The following is an 18683-nucleotide window of genomic DNA, read 5'->3' on the forward strand; positions in this document are numbered from 1 at the left end:
CTGATTGAGATGAAACCAATTTTGTTGGAAAGATAACAAAGAATAGAACCCCAACAAAAACCAATTTTGTTAGGAACTATAAAAGGATATTTTTTTACATGATTTTAGAGGTGAAACCTCTCCACATGAACCGGTAAAAACATCCAAACTTAAAATGTAATAAAGATGCATACTAATTCTATTTTAAATGGACTTGAGATTATTGGAAAGCTAGCCACACGCATAAGGACCACAAACAGAAAACACCAGGAAGCAATAAAAATAAGGGCATGCAAAGTATGCAAAGGGTTGAGCTCCCTAAGACGATGCGATCAAGTTACCCAACCGGAAAGCACATCCTCGCGTGTTCATTATCACCGAATGGATGACATGCAAGTTTCAAGCATAAGATCTTCTCGAGATGCTCATCTTGAACTTGCCCTTCTCAACCTTGACGACCGTCACCACTTGATTCCATCCTCTCATGGATTATATATATGAGATCTTGCTTTTTATACATGTCCATATATGATGGGTTCGTTCACAACGCATAATTGACAATACTTATTATACCACAAGATCACATTATCCATGTGGTACATTCTTTATGATTCATGTGTAGACCAATTTGAATCCAATCTCCGCTCTTAGTTTTTTTTCAACCTTGTGTCTTCTCATGCTATATCATAATAACTTGATCATCCATTGCTTAACACATAAGCTAGAGCATAGCTAAAAATAGTTCCACACAAGAACTCCATCTTTATTTCCTTTCTTGATCATATCATAATTTTCTCATCAAATTGATGATCTTGATGCTAATACTCGAGGTATATATTTATCTTCATTGTATCCACACTTTAATCCAACACATGGGTTACAAACATTACCTACGAAATATTTCTTCATATAAAATCAATAAAAGCATTAGTTCATAAGGATTGCCATTAATTACCAAAACCGTTTATAGAGGCAATATACCCTTACAACCGCCTCCTGATCGCCTGTCTTGGCAGGTACGGTTCAGTCGGCCCTCGGTAGAATTTCAACTAGAGTACTACTCAAACCTTGGTATCTGGTAAAAAATGGTCACAAAATCCACAAAGATGGCATGACACTAAAGATCTTCTGGAAATTAGTCTGAGACATTAGTCTCGGTGGTGTGGAGATAATATTATTGGTTATAAACTGACAATGTTAGCATATTGTGAGGAAAATGGACGAGGCGTTGCTGGTGCCCTGGGGAAGTGCATTTGATAGTTGGTAATTGGTGTACATATGGTTTATTTATTGTTCCATTTTGTTTCACTATCCAAGTATGCTAAGACTTGTCATGCTAAGATAATTCTGCCTCATTGCCTTAGCCTGACAGTTTATTTTCTATATTTCATAAGCTAGCCAAGTACTAACGAAATATTTGTTACCCGACCAAATTGCGCATGAGACGTTGTACTAGTATGTGGCAGAACACAACTCCCGGCTACTATATATAAAGATGCAATGGTCGCCTCCGTACTCTGCCGGTGGCCACCCGTTTTGCCACCCGTTTTGTTATATGCAACACGTCATGAATTTTCCAAAAATTTCGTCTTAGGGCTCCTTTAATTCATATGATAGGAAAAATATAGTAATAGAAAAAGTATACAATTGGGTTGTCATGGCTACTTGAATTCTATGGGAAGATGAAGTGTGTTTGATTGTTGCAACAACAAAAAACTCATGAGGTATGAGCTCATGTTTTTTCCTATAAGATTTACACTACAAGATTTCTATAGGATTAATTCCTATAGGATATGTTCCTGTTAATCAAACAACTTGTGTAGGATATTTTCACATAGAATACTAATCCTACACGATTCATATACAATTCCTATGAAACGAGCCCTTAGGCATGGTAGCGTGGGAGGCTAGGATCCCGGCAGCGCCAAATTTTTGTTCAAAGTTGAAGGACGCCAGGACACATACACCTCGCCAAAGATCGTGTTATGGGAAGGAAATAAACCATTGTGTAGTGCTATTTATTGAATAGAGTCTCTAGAATGACATTTCATGAACATATCTGTTCCAAATTCTTTTTTTGTGGGCTTATCTGTTCGAAATTCATAAGACACAACTTGCGTCTTATTTATAGCTAGAAGTTGGAACCCGTTCGTTTTGCTTCGACTCTGAGCAAGTGATGCTTAAACGGAGGAAGACTCTCAAAATTTGAGATTAGGGACTACCTTCCTACTTGAGATAGTAAACTGACAGTTGTGTGCGTTTAAACACTACTAAGATGTTTGGTGTATAGCCAAAACCGTGAGGCATTTTTCTTTCAAACTAGTAACAAACCATAGGAAGTACCATAAAAAGTTGCTCACCATAATAACTTACGGAAAAAAAAAACTGTGTTCAAACTACCAAATCATGATAGATGGAACCAGGCATATATAGCCACACATCAAGACCGTAAAACAAACAGAACGCACGCTGCGCCAACGATGAAGCTGAGAAAAGTATGGCCATAAAGGCATCTCCAGCGGCGCGACGCAAACGGACGCTGAGCGACCGTTTGTGTCCGCCGTGACCGAAAATGTGTCTGGCACCACCTCCAGCGGGGCGACGCAAAGTGACCGGGCCATCCGCGGAGACGCAAACCTGGCCCAAATATGCGCCTCGGATGCGTCTCTGGCGGACGCTCGGCGGACGCGGAAAGTGTCCGCTCGCGGCTGGCGGACGTTTTGTCTGGCCCACCAGGCAGTGACGCAGCGTCGATGTGTTTTCTCCGCCAGTACTGACACTGAGGCGTCGCTTCGGCAGTCTGCGGTCGTGTAAATGGCGATGCCTCGCGTGCCGCGCGGCCGTCGCCTACCTCTGCGCACGTAGTAATGGCGATGCCACGCGTGGCGCGGCCGTGGCCCTGCCTCCGACCTATATAAACAGGGGCGCGAGCATCTCATCTCCTCCCCACTAAACCCTAGCCGCCGCTGCCGTAGTGCCGCTTCCGTTCAGCCTCCAGCAGATCCACCATGAGCAGCGCCGGACGCGGCCAGGCTGCCGCGTCTCCACCTCCACCTTCACCTCCCACTCCACCTCCCCCGGCCTCGAGCTCCGATGAGGAGTTCGACTCCGAAGACAGCACCGACCTCCTCCACCCGGTCAGGGACGCGGAGGCCCTGGCTGAAGCGGAGAAGGAAGCACAGGAGGAGCGGTCGGCCCATGCGGCGGTCGACGCCGAGCTGGAACAACGTAGGCTGGCGGCCGCCGCTGCAGCAGAGGACTCCGGCTCGGAGATATCTTTGTCCTCCGATGACCCTGATGCACCTACGCTGGAGGAGAGGGCTGCGGAGCAGAGGGCCATCGTCGAGTCTTTCGAGACACTCAAGGACGATGCCGCGAGCACGAGGCTGGAGCAGCGCCTGCAAGAGGACGCGGCGGCACACCGAGCCATAGCGGCCGCGCGGGAGGCGGCGGAGAAGCAGGCGGGCGTAGCAACGCAACAACGGTGCCGGCCCATCAGGAAGCAAGTAGTCTAGACCTATAGGTCTACTTTGTGTATAGTTTTTATGCATTTATATGTACTACTTTGAAAGTTTTTAACTATGTTGCAATTCAAAAATGGGTCGCCCCAGTGGGAGTACAGCCAGACGCAAACTGACGAGCGGACAAAATATGTCCGCGGGACGACGCAAACGAACGCTCGCGATCACTTTTAGACGTCTGAAATGCGTCGCGACGGTGGAAATGCCCTAAGCAACAGCACATCTTAACCAAACATGGTCTTGCTATCGAGTTCACGCACAGTGAAAAAAAGAGTTGTGCCGCTGATTGGCGTGCACCTCATCCGGAAAGATGGTCCTCGTTCTACAAAGGGGTCAAGACTGTGGCGAGCATGTGCCATCATCAAGGGGCAAATGATACTCACAGTACATGCCAGCTGCAATATTAACCATCTTGTACTATTGCGTCGGATGTTACTGCCCTAGAGACCCTACCATAGTAACATGAATATCTCAGCGGCCAATGCGAGCTTAATGATGCACCTGGCTGATGATCAATTGACCACCTATGGCTACGGCCAAGCGCATACAGAGCCTGTATACTGCAAAGCATGGAAGTAAGTTCGGAAAATAGGACAAATAAAAGAAGAATGGTTTTAGCACATGGAAGCATATGCTCCTTTTATTTTGAATTGCATGCTACACATATTTTGAATTTTTTTAAATTAAACGAAAAATCCGTACATACATCTTCACTACATGCTCACAAAGTCGTTTTTCATGAAAAACTTATTATGTGATATGTGTAAAAAAAAAGACAAAATTCAATACTAAAAATAAGGCTTTTCAAAATATAAATTCTCTTTTTACACAGAACACAAAAAATATCGGTTCCTCCCGAAACTTGACAAATACAGGTATTTTGTGGAGATGTACATGTAGAACTTTTTATCAAAAAATTTCAATATTTTAAAATATAATTTTTTGATAAAGAGAGCATACACACCAAGCCACCAAGGAGCCAAACTAAATTTAAAAGTCACCTAACATGAAGTCACAAACAATGCGCTTATGTTTAACATGCGGCTTGTTTGATCCCTTTCACGTCATAACTTGGCCCTACATTGGTCAAACTAATTCTAACTTTCGTACTCACATAGACCAATCTTCTGAAACACGCAACGTTACAAAATATTCAAACCTCAAACTCATTGTACAAAGCAGCGGCAACGTCCGCTGACATGCTTTCTCCATGGGCGCATCAACAAAAACACACATGCCAGTCAGCTCTAAGCACTACCGTACCATAGTTACTTATGCACCATTCTAATCTGGACAACTCTATTTTCACCCTTTTCGTGTATCATCAGGAACCATTTCTCACAGAAAAGAACCAAAACCAAAGGACCCATTTTAGTCGCACAACATAGCAAGAGGCTCAACAAAATAATGATACCAACACAATGCATCTTAACTATCTGATTTTTCTTGGCAAAACGAAATAGGCAAAGTACATTGCAAAATTGAGGTGCGGTACAGCGTTAAGTTAATTCTCACAACAGCTGCCACTCGTAACCTACTCCTCCTGCAACGCCTTCATCAAGTATAGTCTGTTGAAATTCTGGCCAGCAACCCTGAAATAGTAACAGCAACAATAAATATGAGTGCCTAGCATATCAACACCAATGATAGATATAGCCAACACACAAAAAAACGAGGATAGGCCTAGGAATGTTACAGAATCCATACCCATTGATGTGGTTGCAGTAACTGGAGATCTGGTTGGTTACGAGATAACCCTCCAAACGTGATGGCTCGGGAAGTGGCTTGAAGATAGGGTTGGATGGATCCTCTTCTGGCAATGGCTCCTCACCAGCATTTTTTCTCGCAATGTTCTCTTGCCTGTAGTAACACAAATATTTAGTGCGTGTTAATTGGCAACATATTTGCTTGTTTCTGGTCTTCTGGACGGCACTTTCGTTGAATGATCCAAGAGCTAATTCACTATATCAGCCATGGATAAACATTTGCTTTACCTTCTCTTTTGGATCCATGCCTGCTGCTGTGTCTGTTGCCTTCCTAGGTTGCGGTAATAATATTGGAACTACATCACATGGAAAACCCTCGGTCAAACAAATAGATTTGTCACTTTAATCATATATAGTTGCTCTCAAGAAAATTACCTTGTTTTGCTCTGATGAAAGACCATCCATGCATCCAATCATAAATTCCAAGTTTCTTTCCATAAAGGGCGCAGTCGACAACTTAAGACGGTCAAAGTCACACTGGAACAAGAAATGTAAAAGATAAAACTCCAGGAAATACTAAGAGGCACCAAAGACAGCAAATTTTCTACAAAAGCATTTGCAAAAAACTAAAATCACAACCTGTGAAACAGGTGACTCGGGTTCCAGCTCTTTCATGAAGGCACTGACAAGCGCGGAGTTGGACACTTTAATCTGTACAGATAAAAAATAAAGGACACCTAAGATATATTTAAACACCATGACTAAAAAATGGACACATAAGATATATTTAAACACCATGACTAAAAAATGGAAGATATATGAGTAAATACCGGTATCTCCTCGAAAATATCAACCCATGATAGTTTCTTTTCCCTTAACCTGTAATAATACAGAGTCATTTGCAGATACAATATAGGCGATTTATTACAAGCATTGATTCACAGAAACAAGACCGTACTTCTCTCCAGTTAAACCATTGTTACGATAAAGATCCATAAATGAGTCTGTAAGCTTCAGGGCTTTGAGAGCTAACACTCCTTGACTAGACCTAGATGGGTCATACACGATGCACACGCATCTCCGGATGTTTTCCTGTGAGATGTAAATGTTATACCAACATGGAAAATAAAAGACCACATATATAAAAAAACATGATACTTGTGAAGTATAAACCTGATACTGGAAAATGGTTAAAACTCAGATTTCACAAGTATGAAGCTTACACTAAAATTCATTCACGTGGACTTGTTTAACCATATTGCATTGGTTTTTGTTCTTGTGAAGTATTTGGATCTTGAAAACAAATATTGATATCCGTTAAATTTTAGTGCCTACTTAAAATCCAATTAACCTGAAAAACCCAAATCTTCATACTTGTGAAAAGTTACACAATTTACTTTTTTGTCACAGGACATGATTATCAGATTACTTGTGAAAAGTTACAGTTCACTTTTTGTCACAGCACATGATTACCAGATTATACCACTGATGTGTGCATGGTGGAAATTAACTTGGGAGAAGTGGGCTGATTAAAAGGCAGGGTTCCGCTAAAGATTTAGGGCTGGGGAGGTTAGTCCAATATTTGTGAAATGTTCAAACACTAAAATGCAGCTATCTTCCTCAACAGCAAAAAATGCAGCTTGTTTCTTTTTGCCATACCTGATAGTTCATAAATGTTTCAATCAGCTCTACAGTTTGGAAAGAACCAAGCAAGCAAGACTGGTACCTGTAAACATAGGTACAAGCAAAAGGAATGTAAATGTATGCACAGCAGCTTATTACATTGATGTATTAAATCTTGTAACGGAGTATATCAAGAATGGCAGTAGAAGGCTAGAAGCTGCAGCATAACGGCAACATAATAGGAAACCTCGATAATGTTGGTTAAACAATAGCAGCACATACTCGTGTAGATCAAGATGAAATATGGGTTGACAAGCACCACGACTCACAAACTCTTAATGATATACATAGTGTTGCAATGAGGCATATACAGTGTTTTCAACAAGACTTGTTATCTGTAAACAAGGGAACTATTATATCCAACAGCTTGAATCCTAACACTCGGATTTCCCTAGTAAACATCCAGGAGTTTAGGATCAATTAACGGAAGTATGAGCTTGGATGTTGGTCCGCATGACAAACAAATCTAGCAACCTCCCATATACTAGTGTTTCAGAAAGATGAATAAATGAAATCGTCAATTTGAAAAGACAAATCTAGTTAAGAACTTTGAAATAATGTAAAACCATAAAAGTTCTGGTAGAATGCACACCTATTGGCTATGCCCAACACTATTTCGTTCTCAATACCAACAGCAGTACCATACTGCATTAGTAAGTGAAGATATCGCAATTATGTATGGCTGCAATATCTCCCGCAATTATGTTTGGCTGCAATATTTTCCGCAATTATGTTTGGCTGCAATATTTCCTACAGGCCTACAATGCCATCAATATACAGAAAAACAACAACACAAATCATACAGATTGTCAATTTAAAAAAATGCGAAAAAACAACAGCACGCATCATGCAGCTGGTCAATTAAAAACAATGAAACCATCGCATTCAGCATGTATGTCAGTGCACTATACTCAGCAGTTGTTAAGTCATGCAAGATGAAGGAACATAAATAAATGAAGATATGTGAATTTGTCAACACCCACGACAAATATCTCAACATGACACTAACTATTCCATAATGAACTGAATATGATAATGAATTCGGATGGAACAGCTGCACATACCATCCAACAGTGTTATTGTCAACATTAACCTCCCTCAGGCACCTCATCATCTCAAGCTGATAGTTCGCACCATCTGCATCTGCTTCCTCGTCATCCTCTCTTGTCTGTAGTGATAAAGGTAGGTTTTAGTTTCCTATAAAAACAGCTAAATCACAAATATCCTGGAAGTAACACTGCCAATAATGATAAGGACTCACAGGGAAAGGGAAACAGTTGGTCACTTCCAGAACACTACCAACATCCAAACCAAGCAGTTGACCTGTAACCAGAGCAGGCGCAAACTCCTCACAATGCTTAATGATCTTCAGGACAGCCTGCATAGTAAGAGGCAAACAGATGATAATGAGAAGAAGTTACGCCAGCATAGTTCTCTATGTATAACAGAGGTCAGTTGCTAGTCATGGAAAACCAACTGATCCATCGCTAGTACATTGTAGCTGATGAAACTTGCTTAAAAAACAGGTGAAAGTTTTGGTTCGATGTCAAGCATTTGTAGGTTTTTTTAGACAAGTAGATATTTTGGTTTAACGGGATTGGGCTTGGAATAACATCTGAAACTAGAACAGCTACCTGGAGTTAAAGGAACACCATTATTAATCATATTCCTAGAAACCTGAGATACTATGTTGAACTGAATCTTAACACTCTATACATACCAAAGATGTGGAGTCAACTAATTTGGATCGGAGGGACTAGCACAAATTCCGTTTTTACATGCGCAAACATACTACTAATCAGAAGATTGATGTCCCAATAAGCTCGAAAGTTTACCCCGAGGAATTATGCTCAGATGTAGCAATAATACTCATCATACCGCGCATGAATGTCAAGAGGGAAACATGGAAGTGAACTGAAATGTGGCACTTCTACAGGGTGAGATATAGTATACAAGGAAACAGCGTCCATCTGGTGGACTTCCCGGATGCAAAACCAGCATCACACCCCAACCTAGATGCTGAGTAAAACCGTTTTTGCAGGGGCGTGCTTGTGGGAGGACGGGACTAAAACAGAGCTAGGCGCGAGCTTCGCCACATAAACAGATCCGTCGAAACGCGGGAGCTTCCATTACTTTCCTCTCACGCGTCAGCGGCCCAAATCAAACGAGCTAAACATAGCGGATGCGACGCGAGACTCCGCCGAACGAACGCAAGAGTGGGATAGGGGAGATCGAGAGCAATTACCAGGCCCTCCATCTGGACGGCGCGGAGCGGCGGCGCCGCCTCCTCGGTGACCGCCGTCATGGCCTGGAGGAACGACTTCCCTGCGGCCGCTGCTGCAGATCAGCCACCCGATGGCATCGAGAGTTAAGATCGAGCAATAAGATAGGGCGTGAGGCGGAGCAGACAAGATGGAGTTCGCGTCGCTTACGGTTCGCCATGGCTGCGCTCGGTGGTCGGCGGCGCGGGGCGGGGGCGGGAGAGGGCTTCGGAGGGACGGCGCGAGGTTGGGAGGGGGAGGATGTGCGGGCTAGGGTTTTGGTGTGGTGAGGCCAGAGGATTCTGTCCTGGTTGATGTGCGGCGCAGATTTGCTCCGGTTTCGGTGTTCTACCTTGTCAAAAAAACAAAAAATACGTGCTCTAGAGCCGTTATGTTAGGTCCAAAAGTTGGCAAGTGTGACGGTATCCCATTATTTTTATCTTTTTATCTGCGAAAAAACAACATGTTTAATGGAAGTTTCAAAGACTGTTCCAATCGATTTTCAAATTTTGGGATATTTGTAGCTAGTTTTGGTTAAATGTATATGTGCAAATGCTGGTAAGGAACAACTGGACGCTCCTCTTTGTAAAAAACAAAACCCAGATTTTACTAATAAAAAAAGAAAGGATAAAGTTCTAGATTTAAGGGAAAAATATGCTAAAATATGTCAAGGACCCACAAGGTAAAAGAGGCCCACTAACAAGAAATACGTGTTACTACCAATTTCGCCATGTCCACATGCCCTTAACGCATCCTAGCGAGGCACCCATATAATTTATCACGATGATCACTCCTTTGTCATTGTTGTCATAGGCTACTTAAAGTTATCGTTGTTGTTGCATTGGTTGGTACAACCAGAAGCGGACCCAAGAATATTTGGAAGTCCAGGCAACCAGTATCAAATATGTGTTAAATGCGTATAAAATACTCAATGCCAGTTGGACGGAAGCTCGGGCGAGCGTCGGGAAATAGGGGCATTCTGTCCATCCTTGGGTACAACTCTGTCTTCCATCTCCTCAAAGGATAGAGAAAAAACATGAACGTTAAATGGTCATCATAGGTTGCATAATGAATTCATATTCAGTGGTTTTGGATAGATGATCTCATCCTCAAGTTTTCTCAAAGGGTGCGACTCATCACGGGCATGCACCTAGGCTTAGTGCAAACAGTTGACCATGCTCATAGTTGCATCCTCTGCTAGTCGTCATCCCATTTGCCCATTAGTTCATCATCCATCGTCATCACCCCTCTCCTCTCTGGCTCGTCGTGTCCCATGCATATTGGAATGCATCGGGTATTTTTCTCTCCCATGATGTTCTAGCTACCCATCTCCTCGATTTGTATTGCCATCAAGATGTCTGCATCCTCATCAAACCTTCCTCTATGCTCACTGGGGCCTCTTTTACATGTCCGACTATTGGTATGTCACATTGTCACACTTCTAATCGCAAGCCCCAAGGTCAACCCCTCTCCTTCTTCCTTCTACTTACTCCATTGATGCATGATGCTCTCGATCGGACAACATACACATGTTTGTTCCATGAGTTATAAAGGTTATGTGTTGCCATAATAGTAGAGACAATATCTATTACTATTTCAGATCAAGCCATGTGTACAAAAAAGAGAACCCCAAGAGTTGAGAGGGTCAGCCCTAGAAGGAAACAACGTGGAGTCTATCCAAGCTTGCAAAGATTGTCTTTCTTTTTTTTATAGCTTTGAGTCAGTTTCCAACTTCTGAAACTTGGGGCCTCTTCTCAAAGATGAAAACATTCATTTTCTTCTATAAATTCCATCCACACAAACATATATTCGCACAAAACACTAGTCTCGAAAGGAAGAATTGGTCGTGTCGAATGTTTCTAAAATTGATGGTCCCTAGCACCCATACTACTTCAGCAAATCTTATGCACTTAATACTACAAATTGATGATTCGCTTTGTGGTTGATTTGGCTGTGAAAATTTTGGTGATTTTTGTCTGAATCGAGTGAAAAAAATTCTAAACGTATTCTGAATGTTTTGGCATATTCTCAATGAAGTTGGGAATGAGTAAAGGATATTTCTGAATTTATGAGCTTTAGCTTCTATAGAAAGTGATAGAATTACAGTACATGTTTGCTCAGCAATGTTGGAACAGAATGATGAAATCTTAACTGTGGCATGATCATTGACATCTTACTAGTAGTTTTACAGTTGCACCTTGAGAAAATAGACAACTAGGTAATAATAATATGATGATGATGATTTCAAAAGTCAATGCTGAAGATGGACTTACGTTCCGAAGTTGGTGCTCATCCTGGCATTTGAATTCACTACTTAAATGATGAGCTCCACTCCTTCGTCGGACAGGTGGAGGACATCGTCGCACGTCGCATTCGCCTTGATGCTTGACATCTTGAGATGCAACTTCCTAGCTTTCAAAATATGAAATTAAATCTACAATTCTTTTGCAAACTAATTCCAGCTCCTAGTGCAGCGACATGGTCCTTTCAAGGTGGCCTTTAATTAGGAACGATTCCTATGTGGGGAATTTGATTTGAGGATTTAATCCTCCAGGAAACTTTTATCATAATTCTTCTGCACAAGTTACATAAAGCATTTTTCACCAACTCTACCAAATTTTGCGTTTCTCTTCGCTGCAATCAATCGCAGCAAAATATCAGACGTGCAGATCAAGTTTTTTTTAATAAAGATCTGACCAATTTTTTTTTTAACTCAGGCCAATGGGCCATAATCTGAACGTCAAATCATCAAGCAATTTTCAACAGTAGAGCATAATTGATGTGTAGACCATACGAACAGCAGGAAGTGAACACAGTAGAAGAAGCTGACTCTCAATTTCCATATATATATAATTAGCCGCATGCCACTAAAGTACACCAGATGAGTGCTGAATCTTTGAAAAAAGAGTTAGCCATCTACAGTAATTCGGTACAAATGGCACAGCCACAAAACTGTGACGAGGAAAAATCGAAAAGCTATAGAGGCCTGCACAAGATGACCCAATTCTCAAAGCAATCGAGGGATTGGCTGTTAAATAAATGGTGGCGTCCTCAGCCCTTCGTTCTTAGTATTGTGATGCTGCCTTTGCCACCCTCAGTTCTGATCCTTGTCTTGCCAATGACTGGCTTACCAGAGAAAGCTGAAGTTCCCAGGTTTTCTGGAGGCGGCTTTGGAGGAGCATGGATTCGCTGATTTATATCATTCAGAGTGACATCTCCTTCCTCCCAAGATGGTTTGATAAGGGTAAAAGGGTATGCTATAGTTGTAGTTATATTTTGCTTCACCTTGATCAGCGAGTTCAGCGAGCTTCCTGCTATAGTAGGGAAAGCAGAGGCAAATGATCAACAGGTTCAACTATGCAAGGTAAGTTAATAAATAATAACATATTGTCAAACTGAAATACCTTTAGATACTTTGAGTGTAGAAAGTTTCCTAGTCTCCTGCATTATGAGGCTTTCTGTCACTGGTACAATCTCACTTGTTCCTGTCGTAGATAGGAAGAACAACTGAGTAACTGGACGCTGGACAAGGCTACAAAATTTGGTTTCAGCAAGGCTGCATGGTTGCCAAACAACAGCAAATTGCACCAATTGCAAGCACATCACAATGCAATTGTATAGAAGATACAAAACATAATACTCGTTACAAACATCTACGGGACAAATACTTGGCAATTTGAGGAATGAGTGCATAGATGCAATCGTATAGAAGATACAAAACAGAGTACTCTTTACAAACATCTACGGGACAAATACTTGGCAATATGGGGAACAAGTGCATAGACTGGAAACTCTTACAGAAAAATGAATGGATTTATTTGTATTCAACAGAAAATGTGCTTAAAACTGACCTGGCACATCACTCTCACAATCAATATATGTAACACTCTCCTGGGTAGAGGGCCTAGAAACCAAAGATGGAACTTGTCATGATTGAAAAATAATGTGAGCTAAAACAAATATAGGTTTTAACGGAAGCAGATAGGAACGGACATTTGTTCAGGCGTGAAGTACATAGTAGATCCATCGGAGTAAGTTTCCAACTGACAATCTGATGGGTCATAGAGTGGTCCATTTGACAAGGAACTCATCTTATCTGATACCAAAATATTCAATCAGCAAGAAGTAAAGGCACGGCAGTAGGCAGATGTCGGACACTAAGATATATTATTATATATGGTGAAAGGACGAACCTAAATCATTTGAATTGTGCTGCACATCCCAGTTTAAGGTCTGTAGTTCATCAGTGCAAAGCAATGACGTCTCTGTTATCTGAGAGACAGGTCAACAAAATTATGCAAGGACTAGCAAAACAAGACAAACTTAGAACATAGCCAGCTACGGGTGAACCACCTCAGATGTGGCAAAATTAGAACCCATCTCGTGATCGCCAACTTCAGGTTGGCTGGACTCAGAAGGGTACTCCAAGACGCGTCGCCGCTTCGACTCACGAGATTCCTCCGGATCCAGCGTCTCCTTGCAGGTGAAATCTGAAACAAGCAGCATATTCGTTTAAGCAGAACATTCAAGCGTACATCATCGAATGATAATTCTCAGAAAAAGGAGCTCCGTACCACCAATGTCAAAGAAGGCGCGGCAGTCCCGCAGAGGAGTTTGGTTCCCCAGCAACCCCATCAGCTCATCTTCATCGTCATCCCGGTTGAGGCAGTCCCACACGAACTTAGCAACATCTGCGAGAAGAGTAATTATGAGGTGGTAAGTGGAAAAGGGATCTAGAGTTTGCGGCATGGATGTGAATGTGTATGGGTTTGAGAGATTTACCTTGGTTTGCGTCGCTAGGTTCGCCCTGCTCTCGCCCTTGCCAATCCCACAGACTGCAGCAAGAATTAGGAGATTAGGTATAAGTTGAAGTGAAGTAATGCATGGCAATAGTTGTGCAGGTTTAGACAAGTAGTCAGTTCTGTGGACAGTCGAGGCATGGTTTAGTTTCACAAACTGAAGATGATTGTTAATATTATGAAGGGATCGCATGGATTGTATGCAGATACTAAACAAATTTTAGTTGGACGCGTAAGGGACGTGTAAGGTTCGAGTAGAATCTAACAGATGTCCATGAACGAAAACCAACAGCACGAACCATCACCAATCCCAGATTAAGTATCTCCATCCAATCTGACACACGAACTCTAGACCTGCCCTCGCCTGTTTTTAGCATCTCAATTGCATGAAAAGCAACAGCACGCATCAGGGCAAGGAGGACATCCCCGACACAAAACAAACGAAATCGAGTTTCAACATTCGGAGAGGGCACAGATGGGGGCCGCCTAAGAACCATCACCAAACCGGGGTCACGCGAATCCTGCAAATCGGGGCACGGGAATCGCCGCCGCCGCCGCCGCCGCAAGATCTCCCCGTCCCCGGACCGAGCCGCCACGGATCCTCCCGGCGGACTCGAGTCCGAAGACCCTACGCCAGACCGCCCCTCGATCCCCCTCCCTCCACCCAACGGAAACCTCGGAACCGCCCCGACCGGGAAGCGACGGAACTCCTACTGCGAGGACCGCGCGCGCGAAGAGGGACGACAGGCAACAAACAAGAAACAAACAACAGGAACCCGAACCCCCCGCCGCACGCACATTGGGTCGTTGCCGTCGCCGCCGCCGCCGCCGGCGGCGTCGGCGTCGGCGCGGGACGGGTCCATCGGCGGCCCCCGGACGGAGGAAGGGCGGCCACGACTAGCCGTTGCGGCGGTCCCCTTTGACTGGTGGTGGAGGCGAGCGAGGGGAGGGGACAGTCAGAAGACACTCCTCCGCTGTCTGCTCTAGTGTCCCGCAGAGCGGCTCGTGGAGCGCCGCATTTGTAGTCCCAGCCGAGAAGAGGAAGGAGAAAAATGGGAATGGAAAAGGAAAGGAACGCGGATGGGTGCGGGGCCAGGTGGGCTGGCCGAGAGGGCCGTTGGGGTTGGGCATCGCTCCTTGGGGGTTCGCGCCGCGTGCGTTCGCGCTCTAGGCTCGCCCGCCTTTTGGTATGGTTTGGTTGCTGGTGCACGGCTAGCAGCAGTTATGGCTTGCCAATACCGGGCCATGGGCGCGCCGAGGTCCAGCTACCCATTTTTCAGAAGATTTTTCGCGTATCCCGTATTCGTGGCACGTTTCGCACTGGCTCTGGTGCATTTCTTTCTTTCTACCGTTTGATGTTGCTACATAGAATTTGGTCATCGTCTGTGAAAGGCGAATTAGCGTCCATCTTGTTGTGTGCTAGGAAGAAATTGAACCGTGGGGTGCCGATCACGTGACCGTTGGGGGTCATGTGACCACCCACTTTATGTTGACCCATTTTTTTAGGGGGTACTTTATGTTATGTTCAGCCTAATGTGGATCGTCTATTTAAACAGAATTAGGCTCATGTAAATATAGGACGGCGCTGATGTGTTTGAAAGATCGACCATATTATTATTATTATTATTATTATTATTATTATTATACTAATAATAATTATCATTGTTGCTGGTAATAATATTATTATTATTATAGATAACCGGCTCATGTAAATATCCAATGATACCTCTACGTTTGAAAGATCAGACCTGTTATTATTATCAATATAATAATAATAATTATTATTATTATTAATACCACGATACTAGTACTGTTTTATTGTTAGTTGAAACCACTATATAGATAGATGCTCCCTATTCTAAAAAAAAAGATAGATGCTCCCTAATTATCCCTGGATAATGGGATCTGTACTTGTGTTTATGTTTCTAATAACTTAAATCAACCTTAGGTGGAATATGCTCGACCATTGCATGTTACCCCAGAATATGTTTGCTTTGTTAGTATTCGGTCAACTGTTTTTTTTTTGTTTTTAGTCAATGCCGGTAATATTTGATTTGACTCTGAGTTAAGAGGGGGCACATCTTTTGCATGTATGAACAAAATTTATAACACAGTGCACCTTTTGTTTGTAGGTATTAATCTAGTCTTATCCGGTGTTTGGTGGATATGGGTTAATGTTTATGCGGTGTTAAGGGAGAAAACAAGCAACTAAATTCCAATTTTATTTGTGTATTAACTGGTTTGTCCAAACGGCCACTATTACATTGGGAAAGCATATAACCGAATATTTCGGCGTTGTCCTTATGGTGAAACACGCACCAAAGAGGAATGATGATGATGATAATAAAGATGACAACGACGAAGATGATGATGACGACAAGGAGGAGGAGGGGATATAGCAAGGGTGTTTTATCATTTTGTCCACTTTGACAACATATATAACTTACAACATATACTAAAAATTAAGTGGTGGCACACAACTGATGGTGATGACATCGTGACACATCAGTGAACGAACGGGTAACATGCTCCAAACTGGGCTAAGACAATGGTCCATCGGAGTGCAGTTGTGCCTCAACCGCTAGAGGCATCAATAATCTGGGGGTAAAGTGCAAGCGTGGAGAAGATGCAATCATGAGGAAGAAAGAAGCCAGAGAGAAACTGGAGAAATAAAAAAAGTTGGTGCATTTGTTTTGGACATGACTAGGTTGTGGGAGCATGTTCTCGTTGCAGACATGATGGCGTGGATGTTGGAGATATGCCCAAGAGGCAATAATAAATGGTTATTATAATATATCTTTGTGTTCATGATAATGTTTACATACCATGCTAAAATTGTATTAACCAAAATATTGATACATGTGTGTTATGTAAACAACAAGGAGTCCCTAGTAAGCCTCTTGTATAACTAGCTTGTTGATTAATAGATGATCATAGTTTCATGATCATGAACATTGGATGTTATTAATAACAAGGTTATGTTATTATGTGAATGATGTAATGGACACACCCAGTTAAGCGTAGCATAAGATCACGTCATTAAGTTCATTTGCTATAAGCTTTCGATACATAGTTACCTAGTCCTTTCGACCATGAGATCATATAAATCACTTATACCGGAAGGGTACTTTGATTACATCAAACGCCACTGCGTAAATGGGTGGTTATAAAGGTGGGATTAGGTATTCGGAAAGTATGAGTTGAGGCATATGGATCAACAGTGGGATTTGTCCATCCCGATGATGGATAGATATACTCTGGGCCCTCTCGGTGGAATGTCGTCTGATTAGCTTGCAAGCATGTGAATGGTTCACAAGAGATGATATACCACGGTACGAGTAAAGAGTACTTGTCTGAGACGAGGTTGAACAAGGTATAGAGATACCGATGATCAAACCTCGGACAAGTAAAATATCGCGTGACAAAGGGAATCGGTATCGTATGTGAATGGTTCAATCGATCACTAAGTCATCATTGAATATGTGGGAGCCATTATGGATCTCCAGATCCCGCTATTGGTTATTGGTCGGAGGGAAGTCTCAACCATGTCTGCATAGTTCGCGAACCGTAGGGTGACACACTTAAGGTTTGATGTCGTTTAAGTAGATATGGAATATGGAATGGAGTTCGAAGTTTTGTTCGGAGTCTCGGATGGGATCCAGGACATCACGAGGAGTTCCGGAATGGTCCGGAGAATAAGATTCATATATAGGAAGTCATTTTATAAGATTGAAAATGATCCGGTGCATTTATGGAAGGTTCTAGAAGGTTCTAGAAAAGTCCGGAAGAAATCACTATGGAAGGAGGGACTCCACTAGCTAGGCCGGCCAACCCTAAGGGGAGGAGTCCCAGGTGGGCTCCACCTAAGGTGCCCGACCACCCCACCTCAAGGAAAGGTGGGAGTCCCACCTTGAGTAGGACTCCCCACTTGAGTAGGTTTCCCACCTATGGGAGGTTTTGTTGTTGGGGTCTTATTCGAAGACCTTGACTACAACTCTTGGGGATTTCCACCTATATAATGAGGAGGAGAGGGAGGGGGCAGCCCACTCTTGGCCGCACCACCAAAGGGTGCCCATGGCCGGCGCCCTAGCCACCCCCTCTCCCCAAACCCTAGCCTCTCCTCCTCCACATAATACTCCCGCAGCGCATAGGCGAAGCCCTGCCGGAGTTCTCCACCACCACCGCCACCACGCCGTCGTGCTGCCGGGATTCCGAGGAGGATCTACTACTTCCGCTGCCCGTTGGAACGGGGAGAAGGACGTCATCTTCATCAATACCGAACGTGTGACCGAGTACGGAGGTGCTGCCCGATTGTGGCACCGTCAAGATCTTCTACGCGCTTTTGAAAGCGGCAAGTGATCATCTTCTGCAACAACGAGATCTAATCTCGTAGGCTTTAGAAATCTTCAAGGGTTAGTCTCGTTCATCCCCTCATTGCTACCATCTTCTAGATTGCATCTTGGCTTGGATTGCGTTCTTGCGGTAGGAAATTTTTTGTTTTCTATGCTACGAATCTCATCAGTGGTATCAGAGCCGTGTCTATGCATAGATTGGTTGCACGAGTAGAACACAATTGTTTTGTGGGAGTTGATGCTTTGTTGTCTTTAGTTCGTGTACTTTGCATCTTTGTGGCATAGTGGGATGAAGCGGCTCGGGCTAACTTTACATGACCGCGTTCATGAGATTTGCTCCACGCTCGACATGCAACTTGTATTGCATAAGTGGCTTTGCGGG

General features: G+C 43.1%; 2 protein-coding genes across 4 annotated transcripts; both read right to left on the minus strand.

The window, feature by feature from the left end:
* Positions 1-4869: 4869 nt before the first annotated feature.
* Positions 4870-9479, minus strand: LOC127334318 (eukaryotic translation initiation factor 3 subunit H). 2 transcript variants are annotated; one of them, XM_051360751.2, is made up of 12 exons: positions 9322-9479; positions 9135-9223; positions 8151-8267; positions 7954-8057; positions 6866-6932; positions 6165-6298; positions 6037-6085; positions 5846-5917; positions 5642-5743; positions 5495-5562; positions 5208-5360; positions 4870-5092 (listed from the first exon to the last, which is right to left on the minus strand). In XM_051360751.2, the coding sequence occupies exons 1-12, from the start codon at positions 9329-9331 to the stop codon at positions 5035-5037; spliced, it is 1023 nt and encodes a 340-aa protein (XP_051216711.1). In that variant the 5' UTR covers positions 9332-9479; the 3' UTR covers positions 4870-5034. The 2 variants fall into 2 exon arrangements, with proteins under 2 accessions (XP_051216711.1, XP_051216710.1); XM_051360750.2 differs by having other exon boundaries at positions 9135-9226; positions 9322-9467.
* A 2497-nt stretch (positions 9480-11976) lies between these two features.
* On the minus strand, positions 11977-14936 carry LOC127334319 (uncharacterized). Of its 2 annotated transcripts, none has more exons than XM_051360753.2 (9): positions 14748-14936; positions 13933-13985; positions 13725-13841; positions 13504-13640; positions 13344-13422; positions 13144-13246; positions 13002-13054; positions 12555-12635; positions 11977-12461 (listed from the first exon to the last, which is right to left on the minus strand). In XM_051360753.2, the coding sequence occupies exons 1-9, from the start codon at positions 14810-14812 to the stop codon at positions 12202-12204; spliced, it is 948 nt and encodes a 315-aa protein (XP_051216713.1). In that variant the 5' UTR covers positions 14813-14936; the 3' UTR covers positions 11977-12201. The 2 variants fall into 2 exon arrangements, with proteins under 2 accessions (XP_051216713.1, XP_051216712.1); XM_051360752.2 differs by having other exon boundaries at positions 11977-12464; positions 14748-14932.
* Positions 14937-18683: the final 3747 nt, after the last annotated feature.

This window comes from Lolium perenne, chromosome 2, assembly GCF_019359855.2.
Source record: "Lolium perenne isolate Kyuss_39 chromosome 2, Kyuss_2.0, whole genome shotgun sequence".
NCBI lineage: Eukaryota > Viridiplantae > Streptophyta > Magnoliopsida > Poales > Poaceae > Lolium > Lolium perenne.